General features: G+C 41.8%; 1 protein-coding gene across 3 annotated transcripts in view; it reads right to left on the bottom strand.

Annotated features, from left to right (window-relative positions):
• TRPM6 (transient receptor potential cation channel subfamily M member 6) overlaps positions 1-21,088 on the bottom strand; it is a 162,327-nt gene that overhangs the window by 45,242 nt on the left and 95,997 nt on the right. For all 3 annotated transcript variants that reach the window (XM_025359443.1, XM_025359445.1, XM_025359444.1), the window contains exons 20-25: positions 18,808-18,936; positions 16,553-16,804; positions 13,676-13,850; positions 13,360-13,474; positions 6,916-7,109; positions 2,711-2,843 (exon numbers count right to left, since the gene is read on the bottom strand). In XM_025359443.1, coding sequence (XP_025215228.1) covers positions 2,711-2,843; positions 6,916-7,109; positions 13,360-13,474; positions 13,676-13,850; positions 16,553-16,804; positions 18,808-18,936 — 998 coding nt within the window. The remainder of the gene's footprint in view (positions 1-2,710; positions 2,844-6,915; positions 7,110-13,359; positions 13,475-13,675; positions 13,851-16,552; positions 16,805-18,807; positions 18,937-21,088) is intronic.

Here is a 21,088-nt window from a genome sequence, read left to right on the forward strand (position 1 = left end):
TGTATTTAAAAAGAAATTATACTCACAATTTTGAGAGGCCCACTTTTACTTAATAATAGATAACTTTCATTGTACCCTTTCTCTGAGTCAGCACTCTGCCACACAGTTCATCTATATTATCTCATTTAATCATCACAACATTTCTAAGAGGTAGGGCTATTTCCATGGTTTGTTTATTTGTTTGTTTGTTTGAGACACAGTCTCATTCTCCTGCCCAGGCTGGAGTGCAGTGGTGCGATTTCAGCTCACCGCAACCTCCGCCCCCTGGGTTCAAGCGATTGTCCTGCCTCAGCCTCCTGAGTAGCTGGGACTACAGGCATGTGCCACCACTACCAGCTAATTTTCTTTGTATTTTTAGTAGAGATGGGGTTTTGCCATGTTGGCCAGGCTAGTGTTGAGCTCCTGATGTCAAGGGATTCACCTGCCTTGGCCTCCGAAAGTGTTGGGATTACAGGAGTGGGCCACCTTGCCCGGCCTCCATGTCTATTTTACAAATAAGAAAACGGCCGAGCACGGTGGATTACACCTGTAATCCCAGCATTTGGGAGGCTGAGGTGGGCAGGTCAGGAGATGGAGAGCATTCTGGCTAACACTGTGAAACCCCATCTCTACTAAAAATGCAAAAAATTAGCCGGGTGTGGTGGCGCACACCTGTAATCCCAGTTACTCGGGAGGCTGAGGCAGGAGACTCACTTGAACGTGGGAGGCAGAGGTTGCAGTGAGCTGAGATCATGCCACTGCACTCCAGCCTGGCGACAGAGTGAGACTCCGTCTCAAAAAAGAAAGTAAAGAAAAAAGAAAACCAAGACTCAAAGGGGTTCAGCAAATTTGCCCATGTCCATATAACTAGTAAGTGCCTGAAGTAGGACTTCATCCCAGCTCCGTACGCTCCTAATATGGGTCTATGCTTCACACAAAACGGATAACCAAGCTTGCCTGTTGCAATCAGTGAGCATAGCTATAAAGGGGGGCAGAACGTGTAGAAGAAGGAAAGAGAAATTCATGTAACTATGGACTAAAGATATTATGTAGGTGAAATCAAATTTTGGGGGCTCAAACTTTGATACTCAATTTTTTCTCAATATTAAATTTGATCTGAAATTCAGTCAGACACAGAAACACAGATTTATATAAATATGGTACCAAGAGAGAAGTCCAGGTTTATATAAACACGACTTATGCCCATCGTGAACCATTTAGAAAGTTCTTCATGTTATTCAGTTTAAGTAAAGCCATATTTAAGGATTCACATCACTCTATCTGATATATGCACATCAGAAAAAAACATGCATAATTAGGTATAATACGCCACAGTCAGTTCCATGTATGTTCAAAAATGAAGGAACACATTTAACTTCTGTCAATTTGCTTCCATTTACAAGAACAATTCTGTGTTTTAAAAAAGTGCATTTCATCACATGTAGCCTTCCGTATTTTCACACAATGCCATGCACCCACAATTCGTAATAAATCCACAGTAACTCAGATCACATTATAGCTTCCTAATATGTTCACTCTCTCCAATACATCTCCTCCTCCTTCCTCAAACCTCTGAATACCCTCCATACCGCCTGTCTCCCTCAAAATCCCACCCACAGGCACACCCAGTCGACGACTTTGCCTCAAGACCTGGGTGCCCCCCAACTCTGTCTGCATTCCCATCTATTCTGGCCATATCGCGTCCCATTCCCCCGCTTCGGGGAAAAGCCGAGACCCTCCATTTTCCCAGCTTCTCAGGGACTTCTCTTCAGCAAATGGCCTCCTCCCTCCTGCTCCTGAGTTTCTCCCTTGCTGGTGGATCATTTCCAGGACCATGCTGTTTCATGTATCGCCACATGAAACAAAAGGCAACGAAAAAACCTCACCAGGTCCCCATATCTCATCATGCTTCCCTGCACAGTAACACTTCTCCCAAAAGCCACCTGTAATTGCAGTCTCTGCTTCTCCTATTCTCTCTTCACCCACTTCAGTGAAGCAGCCGCTAACTCCACTGCACAACCACCTCCGGTCAGACGCCCTGAGACCCCACGACTCCCCATCCAACCAGCACCCTCCATCTACCTCCTCCTTCCCCCTTCTGGCTGCGTGCGGCCAGACACAAAGTGCTGCCTCAGGCGGCTGCGCTTGCTGTTCCTTCCGCCAGGGGCGCTATTCCACCAGACGCCCCTGCCTGGCCCACTGCCTCACTTCCTTCAGGCCTCTACTCCAATCCCTCAGAGCGGCCTTCTAGGACCAGACCATCTAACCAGTCCACTCAACCCCCAACTCCGCTGGATTTCACACCACCATCATCTCCTATTCTCTCCAACTACTTTATTTTTCTTCATAGGCCTTTTACTGCCTGATATTAAATTACAAATTTATTTTTGTGTTTCCTTGCTAAGGTTTTGTTCTCCACCCACTTCATTTCTCTCACCACCTACACACATGCGCACACACACACGCACACATGAAGGTAAGTCCCAGGAGGACAAGGATTATTGTGTCTTATTAACCACTTACTCCTAGTAACTAAAAGAGTGCCTGGAATATAGTAGATGCTCAATAAATATACTTTGATTACATGAATATTCTATGTTAGTAAATATTTCAAATTATGAAGAACGCAAATCTCTGGGATTTGAAAGTATATCTTTCTACTCCTTTAGATATTCTAGTAGAATCACGTTTTGGTAGTGGTTTCAGAATGGAAAAGATTTATATATTTTACCTTTCCGATGTCACTCGGATTCGTTCCTCACAACTACAGTTCACAACTTCCATCTTCTCATGGAAGTATTTTTCCACACACTGCTCCTCAAAATCATGAAGTTTTTTCAGATCCTCCTTACTCAGGTAGAGTTCTATAGAAATAAGTATGAAACACAGAAAGAATCATTATTCATCTCAGGGCATGAGTGGCTTTTCTTCCACTTGTATTGAAAATGAGAAACGGTAGCCTGTTGTGATAAAAGTTTGTCACCTTGTCAAACTATTTCTAATATTGATGCAGAAATAGCACCAACAAACAACTGGAAGCCGGGCGCAGTGGCTCACACCTGTAATCCCAACACTTTAGGAGGCTGAGGGGGGTGGATCCCTTGAGCTCAGGAATTAGAAACCAGCCTGGACAACATAGGCAGACTGTCTCTCTACAAAATAATTTAAAAATTAGCTAGGCGCCTGTGGTCCCAGCTACGCAGGAAGTTGAGGAAGGAGGATGGCTTGAGCCTGGGAGGTCAAGGCTGCAGGAGCCGTGATCACGCCACTACACTCCAGCATGGGCTACAAAGCGAGACTCTGTCTCAAAAAAGGAAAAGAAAGGAAAGAACTGGAAACACCAGCCTGGGTCTCTCCTATTCATTCTTTGAAAATGACTCATATGTAGAATTCTTTCTCTTCAATATTTTTACAGGTAGAAATGTTTTCACGTTTAACAAAAATTCACTGCATTTCTATGAAAATGGGGAATCTGATTGTCTTCTTTTCTCTCTGCCAACGCTTTCTAAAATTAATTAAATTTTAATTGATTCATATTAGATGTACATATTTTCCAGATACATGTGATAATTTGATACATTCATATAATCAAATCAGGGTAATTGGTGGCATAAGCCTGTAGTCACAGCTACTCAGGAGGCTGAAGTAGATCACCTTAAATATTTACCTGTCCTTTAAGATAGAAACATTTGAATTATTCTCTTCTAGCTATTTTGAAATGTATAATCAATTAATTTTAACTGTAGTCAAACTACTGATGGCAGGGCATGGTAGCTCATGCCTGTAATCCCAGCACTTTGGGAGGCTGAAGCAGGTTGGATCACTTGAGACCAGGAGTTCAAGACCAGTCTGGCCAACATGGTGAAACCCCACCTCTATCAAAAATACAAAAATTGGGGGTTTCCTTTCTCGGCTTTGGAGCCCCCCTCCCTCTGTCTCTGTATGGGGGAGCTTCCTCCTTATTTGCCTATTAAACTCTCCACTCCTTAAAACAAACAAACAAAAAAAATTAGCTAGGTGTGGTGGTCCATGCCTATAATCCCAGCTATTCAGGAGGCTGAGGTGGGAGAAACATTTGAACCCAGGAGGCAGAGGTTACAGTGAGCCGAGATCGCTCCACTGCACTCCAGCCTGGGCAACAGAGCAAGACCCCATCTCTAAAAACAACAACAACAACAACAACAAAAACCCTACCGAACTATTGAACACTAGGTCTTATTTCTTCTATCAAAGTGCATATTTGTACTCACGAATCAACCTCTCTTCCAACTCTTTTAGCTATTACAATGACAGTAAATAACCAATAGGTTAAATGCAAGATTAGAAGAAGGCAGTCTGTTGAAATTAATCCAGTAAGTATAAGAAAGTTTTACCTTGTTACACAGAGTTTGTGCATACTAAGTCCTTCTACTGAAGAATGAGATGTTATTATTACCATTCAATGGCCAATCACGGCTGTATACCTTCTCTGACACAATTATAAATAACTCATTAAAAAGACACATTACTAAGTGACATTATAAGGCTAATGCAATTCTTCATCAAACTCCAGCATTCACATTTGGTTTATTACCTTGGCTTTCACTCCTGCCTAATAGAATAATATACCATCTTTTAAGCAAGTTTATAATACTTAGAAAATATATAAATGAAATGATGCTGCTAAAAGGATTAAATTGGAAAGTTCTCTTTCTTGAATGGTTTTGCTTACATTAGGACAAAAAGAACTAACATGGTTCTCCAGAATTTATTTAAAATGCAATTGTTACATTATTTTCTGAAAAAAAGACAAAAAAATCTTAATTTTAAATTGAAAACATGGCTAAAAGTATTATTCAGCTGTAAAATGTATTCACAACTCAGGTATACAGTGCTTTCTGATTTAAATGGCAGGAAAAATTTTTTCAGACACTGAAAAGATTCGGTATCTTCCATCCCCTACCCAACTCTAAAGTCTTCTTTCATTGAAGAATCTCCTATGAGCAAGAAACTTCACAGGTGTCATGATGTGAACCTTATGTGGGTCCCTGAGAGCAAACAATCCAGAGTAATTCCAATGACAGGTGCAGCTTGCAGTATGTGGTGCTTTCCTGTAATTGTCCGCAAGGTGGCACTGCCGCCCCTTGTGTAAATGTCTTTATCCTCAATATAAAGGATCAGAAGCAATGTCACGAAAATTCAAGAATGTTCCAGAAAGCTCAGGGTGAATTCATTGTAAACTTTACTCGAGTTTTTATGAAATCATCCTATAAGCACAGACCAAGGTAAACCCAGGAAACGTTCTTTCATGTGGTACTAGGAAGTCTGGGCAAATCCTACTCAATTCCAGGATTTATCAAGCAATTCACACTCTGCTATTAGGTTGCAATGGTTCTGCAGCCAAAGCGTGGGACGTCTCTCTACTAGCAGCCTGAAATTTACAGTATAATTATAAGCCTTCAAGTTAACTTCAGTTATACTTTGGCTTTCGCACAAAGGCTGAATCTCTTGGTCAGGGAGTGGGGTATGAAACAGAAAAGAAAAAATCTTCAAAGTGACTTAGGAGGAGAAAAAATACGTCACAGAGTCACCTACCACCAGCAAAAGCATATCACTCTGTCAACCCCATAATATACTGCAGGGGATGACCTGTCCCCCTAAGGACCCACCTAAACACATAAACAGCCCACTGTCCCTTAGCTGAAACTCCTGTAATCCAGAGTATTTTAGAATTCAGAACTGTTCTTTTCTAGTTTCAGAAAGTTAATATAGTGAATATATCATAAATGAAGTGAAATCCCTAGTTAAGGTTAAAGCAATCCCTAAAATCAAACATATTACTATTTTCTTCAGCAACATTAATGAATATTCATACTCCAAGAAATAAAGAAAATAAATGGCTTCACATCAATTCTTATCAGCCATTTTTTGCCAAATAAGTCTTTCCTCAATTTATGAAGAAAAAAGGCTTTCAGTTTTCAGAGGTATTTTAGATTTAGGAATTGGGAAAAGGATTGTGTATTTATGCCACCTGCTTCCTGTATTTCTGGGAACTATCTAGAAATGGGCCTGGTACCAACTGTGGAATTGCTTGATAGGAACTACAGAAGATTTGTAAAACCACCAAACGCAATGTTCTCTGACAACAATTAGTATGATAGTCATATCATGCAGTGAAGATCTGGCTAAACAAGATGAATTAGGAAAACCTCAAAATACATAGGCTTATGCTTTGAAAAAACAGAAGTCAGAATCCCTATTTCCACATCCTGACTCACAGTGTTGCCCAGGCTGAAGTGCAGTGGCTATTCACAGGCACGATCATGGCGCACCCCAGCTTTAAACTTCTGAGCTCAAGCAATTCTTGTGCCTCAGCCTCCTGAGTAGCTAGGACTACAGGCATGCACTACTGCAACCAGTCTCTGAGTTGAGGTTCTTGAAAATAAGAAACATCCATTTCAGAATCACCTCCATGCTCAGTAGATTAGAGAATCAGAGGACCATGACTCTGGTTAATAAGTTAAGCCCAGCTTTGCTTATCTTTTCTCTCAGACCCCAAGGCCTTCTGTAACTCCATTCTGTCTGAATTCCATCTTCTACAACAAGGAGAACAGTACAGGTCACATGACTACTCTCTAGGAGTTATTCTGATGAGTTCTCTGGTCAGCAGAGAAAACACAGGTTTTCCATGTAACCTAAAGCCTTTACACAATCAAGCAGAGATTCTCTTCCTACCTATTCCTTTCTAAGTATCCGTTCATCTTGGCAAAAGGCACTGCGACCTCATAATGAAGTCAGTATATTTACTTGGACCCAGGGCATCAGCTGATATTCTATTGTCAGGGAACTCCCAGAGCCCCCCAGTGCCCTGAACTTAACTTATAATACTCCGGTGCATCTTTGCCTTGAATCTGTACTTTTTGCTCTCTTCCTCCTGCCTCACACAGAACAACTTACTTAATCCAACGTCACCTTCTTCTTGGTCGTGAGGAGCTCGATGACAGCACAGGCGGCGGAGGAGAAGGCCCACGTGGCTCAGCAGGATGAGAGGTGGGGGCAGCCAAGGCTTCTCGAGGTAGGTCATGATATAGCGATAGCGGTTGTATTTCCACAGGTTATTTGAAATGGATTCCATATCTAAGTAAACGTTGCTGTAAGATGAAGTAAGGGAGGGACAATGTTTTAATATGAAGTCTTGAAAGGTAACAGACTCTATATTTTCCAACATTTATGATTGGTTCACCTGACATTGCCAGCAGTTACCCAACACAAATACTATCCACTGTGTTTACGATTCTTCTTCCACCAAACAAAATATATTAGCTACCTTCTACAATCAAACATGCTAATCAGAATAACAAGCAAAAGGCAGACATTACAATCAGAGAAAAGAAAATGTCAACGTTTTCAGTGTAATGAACAGAAAATCCGTTCTGGAACTCAACACTATTCTCAAGTCACCATCTCTTCTCACATAAAAGCTCTTTTTCAGTCCATAATTCATCGTTTATGGGAAACAGATTTAATGTTCCTCTGTATCATCTATCTAATGTCAAATGTGAGAACTACTAGAAAAATCCCAGTTAAAACATGCAAACAGAATGGTGTAAATGAAGAAATGGAAGAAGAATCAATTCATCTAAAATCAAAAAGCAGAGCTTCTAGGAAAATCCAGACAAATTATTTAGATTAACTTTACAATAAAAGTAACTCCTTATTGGTAGGTCACTTTGTAGCTGTAACATGGAGATAGAACGGTGAATATTGATATTATAGAACTTGCCATGGGGGTAATGATTGGGGCTACAGTTATACTGAAACAATAGATCATCCTTAACTACTTAACTTTAAGTATATAATATGATATAAGAGGAACACAGTAAAATGTCCATCTTCATATTGTGCATAAACTAACAAAATTTAGTTTCTTTTTTAAGAAAAAGAGTAGAACTTGAGGAAGGTAGCCAAATTTAGCAAATAAAAACACAGATAACCCTAAACTTGAACAGCGATAAAGGAAAGGAACCAGGATTATCCTGGAGAACGCCATCTTTGGGTAAGAATAGAAGTTTCTCAGAATCCATACAGAAGGTGATTGAAACATAGATGACTGGTTATCTCAGTAGTTCTCAAGCATGTTCTCTGAACCAGCAGCGTCAGCATCACCTGAGAACATGTCAGAAATGCACATTTTGGGGTCCTGGTCAATGAGTGAGAAACTCTAGGGTTGCACATGCTATTAATAGTTGTTTCACTCCAACATGACAACAGCCTTCCACCAGCAGGGGGCGACCTTCACAGTGTATTTAATTTTGTTTGTTTGTTTATTTTTGCTTTTTTCAATTATTTTATAAAGAATTGTCTATAACCGGCTCCTGGACAAGTAGTCAGATCTGGGGTTGGTCAGTTTGTGTGGTCTTCAGTGTGTTCATCTCTAACATGAGAAATTTGTCCTATGCGAGGATTTCTTAACTTCTTTTTTGACACTGGACATTTGTTTCTGTCATTGTCGTTGGCCAGGAGGCTCAAAAAGAGGCCTTTATTTATCTAGCTCAAAGTATACACTATCAGAGTCTTGTTTGGTACTCCTTCTACTAAAATAGTTCAAATCAATGTTTCTACCACTGTATCAAAAAGGTCTATTATTTTTTGTCTCCCCACATCAGAGTGGTTGAATAGAAGGTAGAAACAGGCCGAAAGTCCATAGGCTCCCAGCTCTAAACAGTGCCAGGGCAGGAAGGGGTGGCTCCGGGTCTCACTGTGGCACCTTCTACAGAAAATAGACATAGCTGCCGGGCCCGGGGACAGAAACCAGACATTCCAGTCCATCTCCAAAAAGCAGCACAAATACTTTCCCCGCACTGTATGAAAAATACACACCTCTAGCACTCTGCAGTTACGAATTTAGTTTTCTTTAAGAAAAAATCAAATCAGTAGTATGTATCCTGTTTCCTCAAGTTTCAAGAAAAAGAAATGAAAGGTCACGTTTTTCTCTTTAAACACTGATGTGTAGCTAGTAACTTGGATAAAAAGGTGCCACCCTACAAAATGTGCTCAGCATGTTCTGATGCCAGGATGGGCTTGGCTGCCTGGGCTAGGGCTAGAAAGGAGACCTCCATCCATCCCAGTGGAAATGGAAATCGAGTGTCCGTGCTGCATTTGGCTTCAAGATTGAGAATCAGAGCCTTTGAAATGGAGAGGGGGCATCTGAAAGGGCACCCCCACTGGGGGCTTTCAGAGCTAAGGCTCCAGAATGAAGGGGTCGCCCTGCCAGTGACAGAGCTAGGAGTCACTCTGAGCTGCAGCGCCCCCAGGATCCCCCTGTGGGAGGCCCCATCTGACCCTCTCCAGCCCATGGCTCTCTGCAACTGCCACCTGTACTCAGGTATATGGCTTCGTTGCTGCTGGCTTTTAAAATCAGCTATTATATTTGAGATGTGACTGTCACCAACAGAGTTCTCTCCTAAAAAGCCATCCCAGTGCTGTGTTGGCTCAGGGGGCACCGGCTTTGTGCTGCCTCTGTAACAGGCAGGAGAGTTCTCAAAGCAATGTTCCCTTGATCCCTGGACACCACGGCAGCATTAGGGACAGGATCAGTCCCCTGGAGGGGAAAGGTGGCTTCAAGGCTGTTCTCTGGGCCATTTGCAGGAGATCTGCAGGTACCAGGAGTCTGTACTTATTGCTTCTTTCAGTGGTGGCCAAGCCAACCAGACCCAAACATGAGGCACACGGGCTCCCTGACTTGGCTGCCACTCAAAATTGACCCACACCCCTTGGGCTGCTCTGCAGTTCTTTGGACTCCAAGACCCAGAAGGGCCTCTGCTCAGCTGCCCACTTGGGCAAGACTCACTGGGTACCATGACCAGCAGGTGTTCACCCAACCTCGAGTGTACACCCCTAGTGACTGGGAGCACACCACCTGACCGGGTGACACTCCTTCCCAAAGGACCTTCCCAACAACAGAGGTCCAAAGAGCCTCCTGGTGACACCCACAGCAGGAGCGTCATGCCATCCCATCACCAGCACCCACTTACCTGCCTGGGGCTAAGATGGGGGGTGTGAGCCTTTCCCCTGAGAGCAAACAGGCAATGAGACACTGGACATTTTTAATAAATAAAAATCTCAGACTACCAGCCTGGGCAACATGGTGAAACCCCGTCTCTACCAAAAATACAAAATTCAGCTGGGCATGATGGCACACACCTGCAGCCCCAGCTACTCAGGAGGCTGAGGTGGGAGGATCGCCTGAACCAGGGAGGCGGAGGTTATGGTGAACTGAGATCACACCATTGCACCACTCCAGCCTGAGTGACAGAGTGAGACCCTGTCTCCCCTCACGCCCCCCCAAAAAACTCAGACCCTTTTATTATTTGATACATAAAAATAGCTATTATAACTAAACACCAGCAAATATTCTAAGTCCTAAAATGGTTGGGCTGAGAGAACTGATGACTATCATATAACAAGCAGGAAGGTATGTCTTCCCCATGTATAGGTAACAACACAGCAGTCACTTTTTTTTTTTTAAGAATTCTGATTTACTTTGCCTAACTCTCAACCCGTGTCTTCCCTACTTTCATTACTTATACTGCATAAATTGATTTTCTCTTTTCTTATCTTTTTCTCTTCGGTAAGGTAAACAAGGAATCAAATACCTAGCACAATGTCTGACATTTAAGAGGCATCTAGAAAATATGAGTTTCTTCCCATTGCTTCACTTGGTTTCTTTTGTCTACAAAACAAATACGTGTCAGGCACTCTTTTCAGTGTTTGAGATAAATTGATTGCTTCTGAGCAAGAGGAGAAGAGGTGAGGAAGTGGGCCATACCGGTAGCTGCAGGAAGAGCATTCTAGGCAGAGGGAATAGCAAGCACAAAGGCACCTGTGTGGTCTGAAAAACTGAGGGGCCAATGTGGTTGGAGATGAATGGGTCAGGGGAAGAGTAGTGTGATGCATGATTTAGGAAGTGACAGCTGGGCGCGGTGGCTTATGCTTGTAAGCCCAACACTTTGGGAGGCCAAGGCAGGTGGATCACGAGGTCAGGAGTTTGAGACCAGCCTGGCCAACATGGTGAAACCCTGTCTCTGCTAAAAATACAAAAATTAGCCGGGTGTGGTGGCACGCACCTGTAATCCCAGGTACTGAGGAGGCTGAGGCAGAAGAATCACTTGAACCCGGGAGGCAAAGGTTGCAGTGAGCCGAGATCACACCTCTGCAGTCCAGCCTGGGCAACAGAGAGACTCCATCAAAAAAAAAAAAAGAAGTGACAGGGGTCATGCATGGTGGCTCACGCCTGTAATCCCAGCACTTTGGGAGGCTGAGGCAGGTGGAGGAATTCAAGACCAGCCTGGCCAACAGGGTGAAACCTTGTCTGTACTAAAAGTACAAAAATTAGCCAGGTGTATGGCACACACCTGCAATCCCAGCTACTCAGGAGGCTGAGGTAGGAGACCTGCTTGAACCTAGGAGGCAGAGGTTGCAGCGAGCTGAGATCACACCATTGCACGCCAGCTTGGGTGACAAAAGTGAAACTCCGTCTAAAAAAAAAAAAAAAAGAAGAAGAAGAAGAAGTGACAGGAAAGCCAACTCACATGGGACCATATAAGTCATTGTAGTGACTTAAACTTTTACCCAGAAGTAAAATGGGAGGCATTGAAGAGTTTGGAGCAGAAGAGTAATATCCTCTGATGTCTGCTTTTAAAGGGTCATTTGGACTCCTGTGTTGCGAAAAGAATATAGGGTGTCAAAGACAGAAGCAAAGAGATAAATTAGAGACTCTGTGATAACAGTGGGGTAGTGAAAGGTAGTTAAATCAGTTACCTACTTGAAGGTTGAGTTAACAGAAGTTCCTGAGAGTTTAGAGGGAGAGGTTCAAGAGAAATTAAGAATGACTCCACGTACAGAATCATGGTGTGGAGTAGAGGAAAAGTAAGAATGACTACTCAGTTTTTGGTGTTAACAACTGAAAAGTTGGAACATCAACATAAACTCATGTTCTTCCTCGCAGATTTGGGAAAGACTACATTAAATAGTATAAATAAAAGTATGTTGGGAAAGAGGGGAGATGAAGAGTTTGGGTATTTTAAATTTTAGAAATCTATTAAATTTCTAACTGGTGAAGGAAGGGGCCAGTTGGATCTCCATGGTTGGAGTTTAAGAAAGTGAGCTGGGCTGGAGATATAAATTGGGTGTGCTCAGGATATACAGGAAACTGAAAGAGATCACAAAAAGCACAAATAAAGGAAGAGGCAGGTCCGGGCTCAGGGACATTCCAATGTTAAAAGGTTGGGGGGAAGACGATCCAGAACAGAAGATTGAGAAGCAGTGAGAAGTGACAGAGAAGAAAACAGAGGGCCTGGTGCAGTGGCTCACTCCTATAATCCCAGCACTTAGGGAGGCAGAGGCAGGTGGATCACTTGAGGTCAGGAGTTTGAGACCAGCCTGGTCAACATGGTGAAACTCCATCTCTACTAAAAACATAAAAATTAGCCAGGTGTGGTGGCAGGCACCTGTAATCCCAGATGCTTGGGAGGCTGAGGCAGGAGAACTGCTTGAACCCAGGAGGCAGAGGTTGTGAGGAGCTGGGGTCACACCACTGCACTCCAGCCTGGGCAACAGAGCAAGACTCCATCTCAAAAAGAAAAAAGAAAGAAAGGAAAAGGGAAAGGAAAAGAAGAAAGGAAGAGAGAGAGAGAGAAAGAGAAAACAGAGAACAGGGGAAGCTGGGAGCAAGTGAAGAAGGCATATCAAGAACTCCTTCGCCAACCTGCAATTTCATCACTTGCTATCCTTTCATAATTCAAACTTACTACCTAATCACAACTCAAGATCTCCTTGCATTTTGATGTTGTTACATTCCTCCACAGTCAGTCCTCCATATCTGTGGGTTCTGCATCTGTGGATTCAAACAACCACAGATTAAAAATATTTGGGGAAAAGAATAGGATGATTGTGTTTGTGCTGAACATGCAGAGACATTTTAGCTTTGCCATGATTCCCTCAACAATACAGTATAGCAAATTGTATTTACACTATATTAGGTATCATAGATAATTTAGAGATGTTTTAAAGTATACAGGAGGATGTGCGTAGGTTATATGAAATACTACACCATTTTCTATAAGGGACTGGAGCATCCATAGAATTTAGTATCCACAGCGGGTCCTGGAACCAGCCCTCCACAGATAACGATGGATGACTGCATTTATTATTTCACCATTTCCCACGCTCTGCATCCTTCTTACCAGTAGTTTTATGCACATATTTCAAAACAATAATAATAAAACATAGAACACACAAAAATCAAAGGTTACATATTCAAAGTACATGTGAATCTACTCAACATATCTGCTCACATTTCTTATTTAAATAAAATAATCATATTTAATTGAAATAACCTACTTGAAGAAAGCAATCAACAGGTTCACCATGATGATATATTGCACGAAGAGGTAGACAGCTTGCAAGAATGGAGTAAGAAAAGAACCAGGAGGGCAGGATGGCTGGCTTGAACAAACTACAAATAAAGAATTTTAAAAGAATGAGAGATAAGATGAATCACAGTCCTGCCACTGTAGACAAACATTTAGCACATTAACTGCACAGAATACCATAAATTCAAACATTTTTAGATTTAGATGATTGTTTTTCAGATTTATTTTACTCTTGTTAACTATGAAGGCACAATTTCAGCATGATGGCAAAATCCCATACACACCATCTATGTCTCCAGCATAGACTTCTCCGTATATCATCCAGTATGGCTCAAATACAATATCTCGAGCTAGGCTCCAAGATGGTGGCTCCTTTGGTGAAAGGATGGCCTTGCGTGCCACTCCAAAGCTCAGCAAGACTATGGCCATGATGATCACAATATAGAACATGTTTGCTGTCTGCAAAAGAGCATAGCACAACCAGAATTTACCATAGATTTGAAGTTCAAAAGAAACCAAACACCAGCAACCATCACAATTATACCGGCAAATAATAAGATTGTCTAGTCATTGACTAAAACACCCTTGCCCACGAACAGCTAGACTTTCTTTGGCTAAACTCTTTTGTTTTCTCACACAGTACGTATTTCAAGTCAACGTGGTCTATGGAGTAACATAAATGTGCTGAGAGGAGAGAATCTGTTCTTCTTTGTTTAAGCAGTAATGAATTGTGAACACTTTTTGATTAGCTAATATCCAACTTTGCCCCCACTTGGACCAGAGGTTAGGAAAATTAAAAAAAAAAAAAATAGGGTATTGTTGAATTCATCCAAAGGTTCCTTATTCCCAGAATTGTCTTCAGGAATTGATTAGAGTCTAAGAAACTGATCAAGCCAGTTTAATTCCATCTATTAAATGTACATCAACTCAGTCCATTAGTTTACTGTAACAGAGAGAGCGTTCATCACAATTCCCATCAGTATTTCAAGAGGTGCTCTACGTCTCTTAGCTTCCCTTCCATTAGGCTGGGGTTGTGAAACCTATTCTAACCAGTGGGCTGTGGTCTGATGGTGACTTGGGCACTTCTTGTCCAGAGCAGTTAAAAGCCATTAGACTTTCTCCATCCCTCTTACTCCCTGCCATAGACCTCAGGAGCCAAATGTTCACATAGCTATGTCACAAGACAAAGGGATCTGAGTCACTGCATAGAGGACAGCCCCCATGAGCTCTCACCAAACCTTGCATTAGGCAGAAATACCTTTGTGCTAAGTCACTGAAATATACTGGTTATCTCGGCATAGCCTGTCTCATAAATACTAATGTCACCAAGACAAGAGAAAACCTTTCTGGTCTAAGAGAAAAATGTCAAATAGGAAAAATCTTTGGAGTTCTGGAGGTTGTCTCTTTTCTGTCTTCTTTGTTTGTTTGTCTTAGCACTACCCTTCATTCTCCAGAACTTGCCCCTTCCCTGCCAGTAAGTATTCTAGGAGGAAAAGTCAAAGCTGATCTTGAGACACTGTACTTATTAAAGGGTAAGTCTTAGGTCCTTGTGAATAGCCAGATGGAAAAAGCCAGCCAGGCTCAGTAGCTCACACCTGTAATCCCAGCACTTTGGGAGGCGGAGGTGAGCGGATCACTTGAGGTCAAGAGTTTGAGACTAGCCTGGTCAACATGGTGAAACTTCATCTCTACTAAAAAATAAAAAATTAACCAGGCATGGTGGCAAGCACCTATAGTCCCTACTATAGGCTACTCGGGAGGCTGAGGCAGGAGAATCGCTTGGACACAGGAGGTGGAGGTTGCAGTGAGCAGAGATCGCACCACTGCACTCCATCCTGGACAACAGAGCAAGACTCCATCTCAGAAAAAGAAATAAAGAAAAAAGAAAAAGTTGACACAACTATACGGCAAGCTCAGATGACAGACTGGAGCTAGGTGGCCCAATTTTGAATCCCGGCTCCCTATATATTCCTTTGAGGAATTTACTTAATCTCCATTTCCTTGTATGTAAATGTGTGTAATAATACTACCTGTCTCCTAAAGTTGTTGCTAAGATGAAATGAGTTAATATACACTAAGTACCTAGAACAGTGTGTGGCCTATAGTAAGCACGATTTAAGAGCGTGATGGTAGGGGACAGTCAGTGAGTGATACAAGAATAAATGGATATTTTAGCAGAAAATATCATTGGTAGTAGCCTCACATGAATCTGGTCCTCAGGAATTACTGTGCTCAGAGACAGATTTGACTCAATCTCATACCATCTGGCCCTAATCAAAAGGGTAAGCTGAGTGTCCCAATCAACTAACTATGCAATATACTATCCAAGGTCGTTTGCTAAATACTAGTTTGTGGTTACATGGAAGGCAGTGGTGACGTGATCCTGTTCGCTGTGCTTCTATAAATAATTCCAAAATGGCCACGCACAATGGCTCATGCCTGTAATCCCAGCACTTCGGGAGGCTGAGGCAGGAGGATCATTTGAGCTCAGGAGTTTGAAACCAGCCTGAGCAACATAGTGAGACCCTGTCTATATAAATGACAAAAAAGAATTAGCTTGGCACGATGGTGTGTGCCTCTGGTCCCAGCTACTCAGGAGGTTGAGGATTTTTTGAGCCTGGGAGGGTGAGGCTGCAGTGACCCGTGATCGCACCACTGCACTCCAGTCTAGGTGACAGAGCAAGACCCTGTCTCAATAATGATGATGATAATAATAATAATAATTTCAAAAGTTAAACTATTGGATATAAACCATGAAGAACCATTAAAAAGAAGCCAGGCATGGTGGTGTATGCCTATAGTCCCAGCTACACAGGAGGCTGAGATGGGAGGATCCCTTGAGCCCAGCAGTACAAATCTAACCTGCACAACATAGCATGTTTACAAAGAACACTAGAACAACAGGGTGACTGTAGTTAATAATTAATTGTACACTTAAAAATAACTGAAAGAGTATATGTAAGTTGTTTGTAACACAAAGGATTAACGCTCGAGGTGATGAAAACCCCATTTACCCTGATGTGATTATTATGCATTGTATGCCTGTATCAAAATATTCCATATACCTCATAAATACATACACCTACTTATGTACCCACAAGAATTCTTTTAAAAACAATTTTAAGAAAGAATACCAGGATATAAAACTAGACTGTACTCACCATTTTTGCAATCATGGTCACATATGGACCGGCATGTTGATTCACAGCAAAGAAGTCCAGGAGCCGTGAGAACCAGAATATGATGTCTATGCAGTAGATCAGTCTTCCCGCTGTGTGAAAAGGAGGGTCACCCCATCGAAGGGCGAAGCCAACTGAAAACAGGCCAATGGCCACAGTTTCTGTTAAGTTCCAGTACTCACTAATCCATACCTTCACCTTTTGAGTAAACTTCCCGGGCTCTGAAGTACAGATCTAAAAGAAGGAAGAAGGAAACTTAAAAAAGGAGGTACAACCAAAGAATCCCGTTAATATGATCTTCTTAAATACACAAACTATTCATTTAAAGAGTAATCTAAACCATGCCAAACCTGAAAACACTCGGGGATTTCAGAGACTTAAGTTATCAGTAATGAATTATTTAAACAATGCTATAAAGATATAATTTAATGCATTCAATAATGCTAGATTGTCACTTGAAACCCCAACTGGAACTAAAAAAAAAAATACAAAGCACTTTTTCTAGCTTTCAATAATCCTGAAATAGCATGAGGAAACACCAAGACATTTTGAAACTCAATATTGCAATGGATCTGTATAGCTACGATTTCATTTCAGGAGGCACAGCGGGGTGCAAAGAACACTGGATGGAGCAAGGAATCCTGTAATCCAGTCCGACTACTGCTATTTAGTGAGATTCTACTAAGAATGTGATATTGGGCTGGGTGTGGTGGCATACGCCTGTCATCCCAACACTTTGGGAGGCCGAGGCAGGAGGATCACTTGAGGTCAGGAGTTCGAGACCATCCTGGTAAACATTGTGAAACCCTGTCTCTGCTAAAAATACAAAAATTAGCCTGGTGTGGTGGCAGGCACCTGTAATCCCAGCTACTCCGGAGGCTGAGGCCAGAGAATTGCCTGAACCTGGGAGGCACAGGTTGCAGTGAGCCGAGATCTCACCACTGCACTCCAGCCTGGGTGACAGAGCAAGACTCCATCTCAAAAAAAAAAAGAATGTGATATTGGAACTCACTAAGAAAAGAAAATACATATCACCATATCAGACAAACAGAAATGTAAAATAGTACACCTATTTTCCCTGAAGCATTAAAAAAGTGGTACAATTCAGATAACTATCTGTTTCTCTCTTGACTTATTTTCTATAATCTATAAACTCCACATAGGAATTAGCAGGCAACATAGGTATAATTACAAAGAATATAACTATATAATGTTGGTTATATTACCTCTAGGACAAAATAAATATAGGTAAATACACAGACACAGAGACATATATTGACATCTAAAACAGTCTAAGTCATAAATATTTATGATTGCAGTTATAACTTACAGGAATGTTAGTTTTTGGTTTTGGTTTTGTTTTTGTTTGAGACAGAGTCCTGCTCTGTCACCCAGACTGGAGGGCAGTGGCGCGATCTCAGCTCACTGCAACCTCCACTTCCTGGATTCAAGCAATTCTCCTGCCTTAGCCTCCCAAGTAGCTGGGATTACAGGAGCGTGCCACCACACTCAGCTAATTTTTTGTATTTTTAGTAGAGATGGGGTTTCACCATGTTAGCCAAGAGAGTCTTGATCTCCTGACCTCATGATCTGCCTGCCTCAGGTGCTGGGATTACAAGCATGAGCCACCACACCCTGCCCCCCTCACCCCGCTTTTTTTTTAAGTAACTCATTACAAACTAGAAATTTTTACAAGTTTTGTTTTTTCGTTTCTTGGATTATCTGCCTCAGAGAGATTTCCAGCTTCAATTTTCAAAGTGTTTGGTAGGAGCTTTCAAAAGCTATAAACATATTCCTTACATATTGCACAACGTCAGCCATTTATGTCACTCATTAGATGAAATCGATAATATGAAAGTAATGCAAGGCAATAAAAATCAACCCCACCAAAAAAAAAAAAAAAACCCTCAGGGAAATCAAATAGTTGTAGGGTTTAATACAATTCTATGGCATCATCTATCCTTTAGGATTGGTAAACACACCAAGATATCTGCTTCAAAGATAACTGCTTCCAAAGTGCACCAACCAACAGAAAGCAGCTGACAAGGATAAAGGGCTGGAATCAAGGATTATCCCCCAAATAAACTTCTTGCAGCATGTAAGTCAAAGTCAGTGTTTCCTGTCTTCCCCCATCCTTGACGTGTCCATTTTCATCACCAGAGCCAAGGAGTCTTTTAGTGGACACCTACAGAAGCCGAGGGCATATGTGGAAGATAAAGGTAGATGGCAGAACTCACCCCCCTGACCGCCTCAATAGCATTGGTGAAGATGTAAATGCTAACAAGCCACTCCTGCGCGCTGGGCTGGGGCTGCATCTCCACCAACACGGTGTAAGTGAACAGCATGAGGAATGCCAAATACGCCATCTGTGAGGAGGACACACATTCCCCAGACGTGAGTGAGAGCAAGCACAGAGCACGCCAAGCAGACGCAGATGGAGCAGAAACCCAGGCATGAACTTCAACACGATAACACGAACACATAACTAGGACCACCTTTGGGTTATCGATGACCTAGTATCAAGGAAAGCACAAAAATCCATAGTCTTCTAAGTCTAGGATTTAGAGGCAGGAATGAAATCACTGTTCTCAGATGCATGGAAGGACACACTGTATTGTTCTGCTGGCTCCTGACTGGCATTTCCAGGACCCTGCACGTCCAACAGGGGCGCTGGCAGGCTAACAGCAAGCCCAGGAGGAATCACAGGCCTTCCCCTCCATCTCAAACACAGAAAGAAAACGTGTGTGAAGCATGCCAGATCCGCAGTGGCAATAGATGCTTATTTTCAAATACAACGAACTGTGGCATTTACCACTGCTGGGAGTTCTATTTTATGTTGATTAAAATGCTGTTTAATACAAAAGTTGTGTCCAACTGTGAGCCCTTTTAATTAAGGACTGTTTGTCAATATTTATATCTTCAGCACTCAGCACTCTGCCTGACACATGGTAGACATTCAATAAATGTTTGTCTAATTACTGTGTATATATATTTATGCCTAGATTTCCAAAGTCTTGAAAGAATTAAGACATAGTGATCACACGTATAGATACATAGTGATTAATAGCTTTGTAATCTTATCTAATATTCTTATCTTCTTAAGATATATTCCCGGAAGCAGAATATCTGTCCATGCACATTGAAAACTGTGACAAATATTACTAAATTTTCCGACAGAAAGGCTTTACCAGTTTACACTATTATCAACAATGTATGAGACTTCAGTCCTCTAATAACCTCACAGACAACACACAGTGCTCACTGATCAACACTTGCATTTAAAAACCTTGTATCGGCTGGACACGGTGGCTCACGCCTATAATTCCAGCCCTTTGGGAGGCCAAGGTGGGCGGATCACCTGAGGTTAGGACTTCGAGACCGGCCTGGCCAACACGGTGAAACCCCATCTCTACTAAAAATACAAAAAATTAGCTGGGCATGGTGGTGTGCACCTGAAACCCCAGCCACTCAGGAGGCTGAGGTAAGAGAATCTTTTAAACCCAGATGGCCAAGGTTGCAGTGAGCTGAGATTGCGCCATTGCACTCCAGCCTGGGTGACAGAGAGAGACTCCATCTCAAAAAAAAAAAAAAAATCAGTTGAGAGAAAAATGTGTGTGTGTGTGTGTTCATTCTCATAAAAGCATATTATTTTAACCTTGATCCCTATTTCTCATATATTTTTATCTACCTACATGGGTAAGTCTGCTTCTAACTTTAGTTCTGCACAGATAACATAGAGAGTAGCTTAAACCATTTCTAACTATATAAGAATGGTATTATTGACAATAGGTGGTCTTTTAGGTAGTCATAATGGATAATAGTGCCTATGGTTTAAGGAGGTGTAGAAGAGAAGCATGTAAGAAAGTAAAGGTAAATTTCAGTAATTCTATACTTCTCTTGATCTATATCTCAAAGTCTGAGTATTTTTGATGACTCCTTAAGGACATACTTTAAGTGAATTTGTTCTATCAAGCATTTAAGTTTTTTTGTCATTGGTTTCAGCATGGCTAGACAATTGACTCCTTAACTTTTACTCTGAGGTTCAGACCTTAGCCCATTTGTCTGTATATATTTTATTATTTGTATTTTACTATCTCCATACACTGATTCCTTATACTGGACTCATTTACATACATCAATGTTCTCCCCTACATAACTGCAAGCTGCTTGAAGTCAGCATTGATGTTTGGCAATGTCTTCTTCTCACCGCCCCCTCTGCTGCCTAGTATACTATGTCTTAAAGACAGCAGTTAGCTCTCAGTAAAATCAAATTGAATGACCTGAACCTTAGGTTACCCTCAGCCATAACTTTCTTTCTAATATGTATAGTGTACGACTATCTGAATCTGGAAGATTTATAAGCAAAAGACTACAAACAAATTCGATAAGTAGATATTCAGATTGAGAAAGTAGCCCACAATTCCTCTACTTGAGAACAGGTTGGATTCCTAAAGGCTATGTTAAGTCTGTTTACTCATTAGTCCAAAGTGGCATTACACAAAGGCTACAAGCAACCGA

This window comes from Theropithecus gelada, chromosome 15, assembly GCF_003255815.1.
Source record: "Theropithecus gelada isolate Dixy chromosome 15, Tgel_1.0, whole genome shotgun sequence".
Taxonomy (NCBI): Eukaryota; Metazoa; Chordata; class Mammalia; order Primates; family Cercopithecidae; genus Theropithecus; species Theropithecus gelada.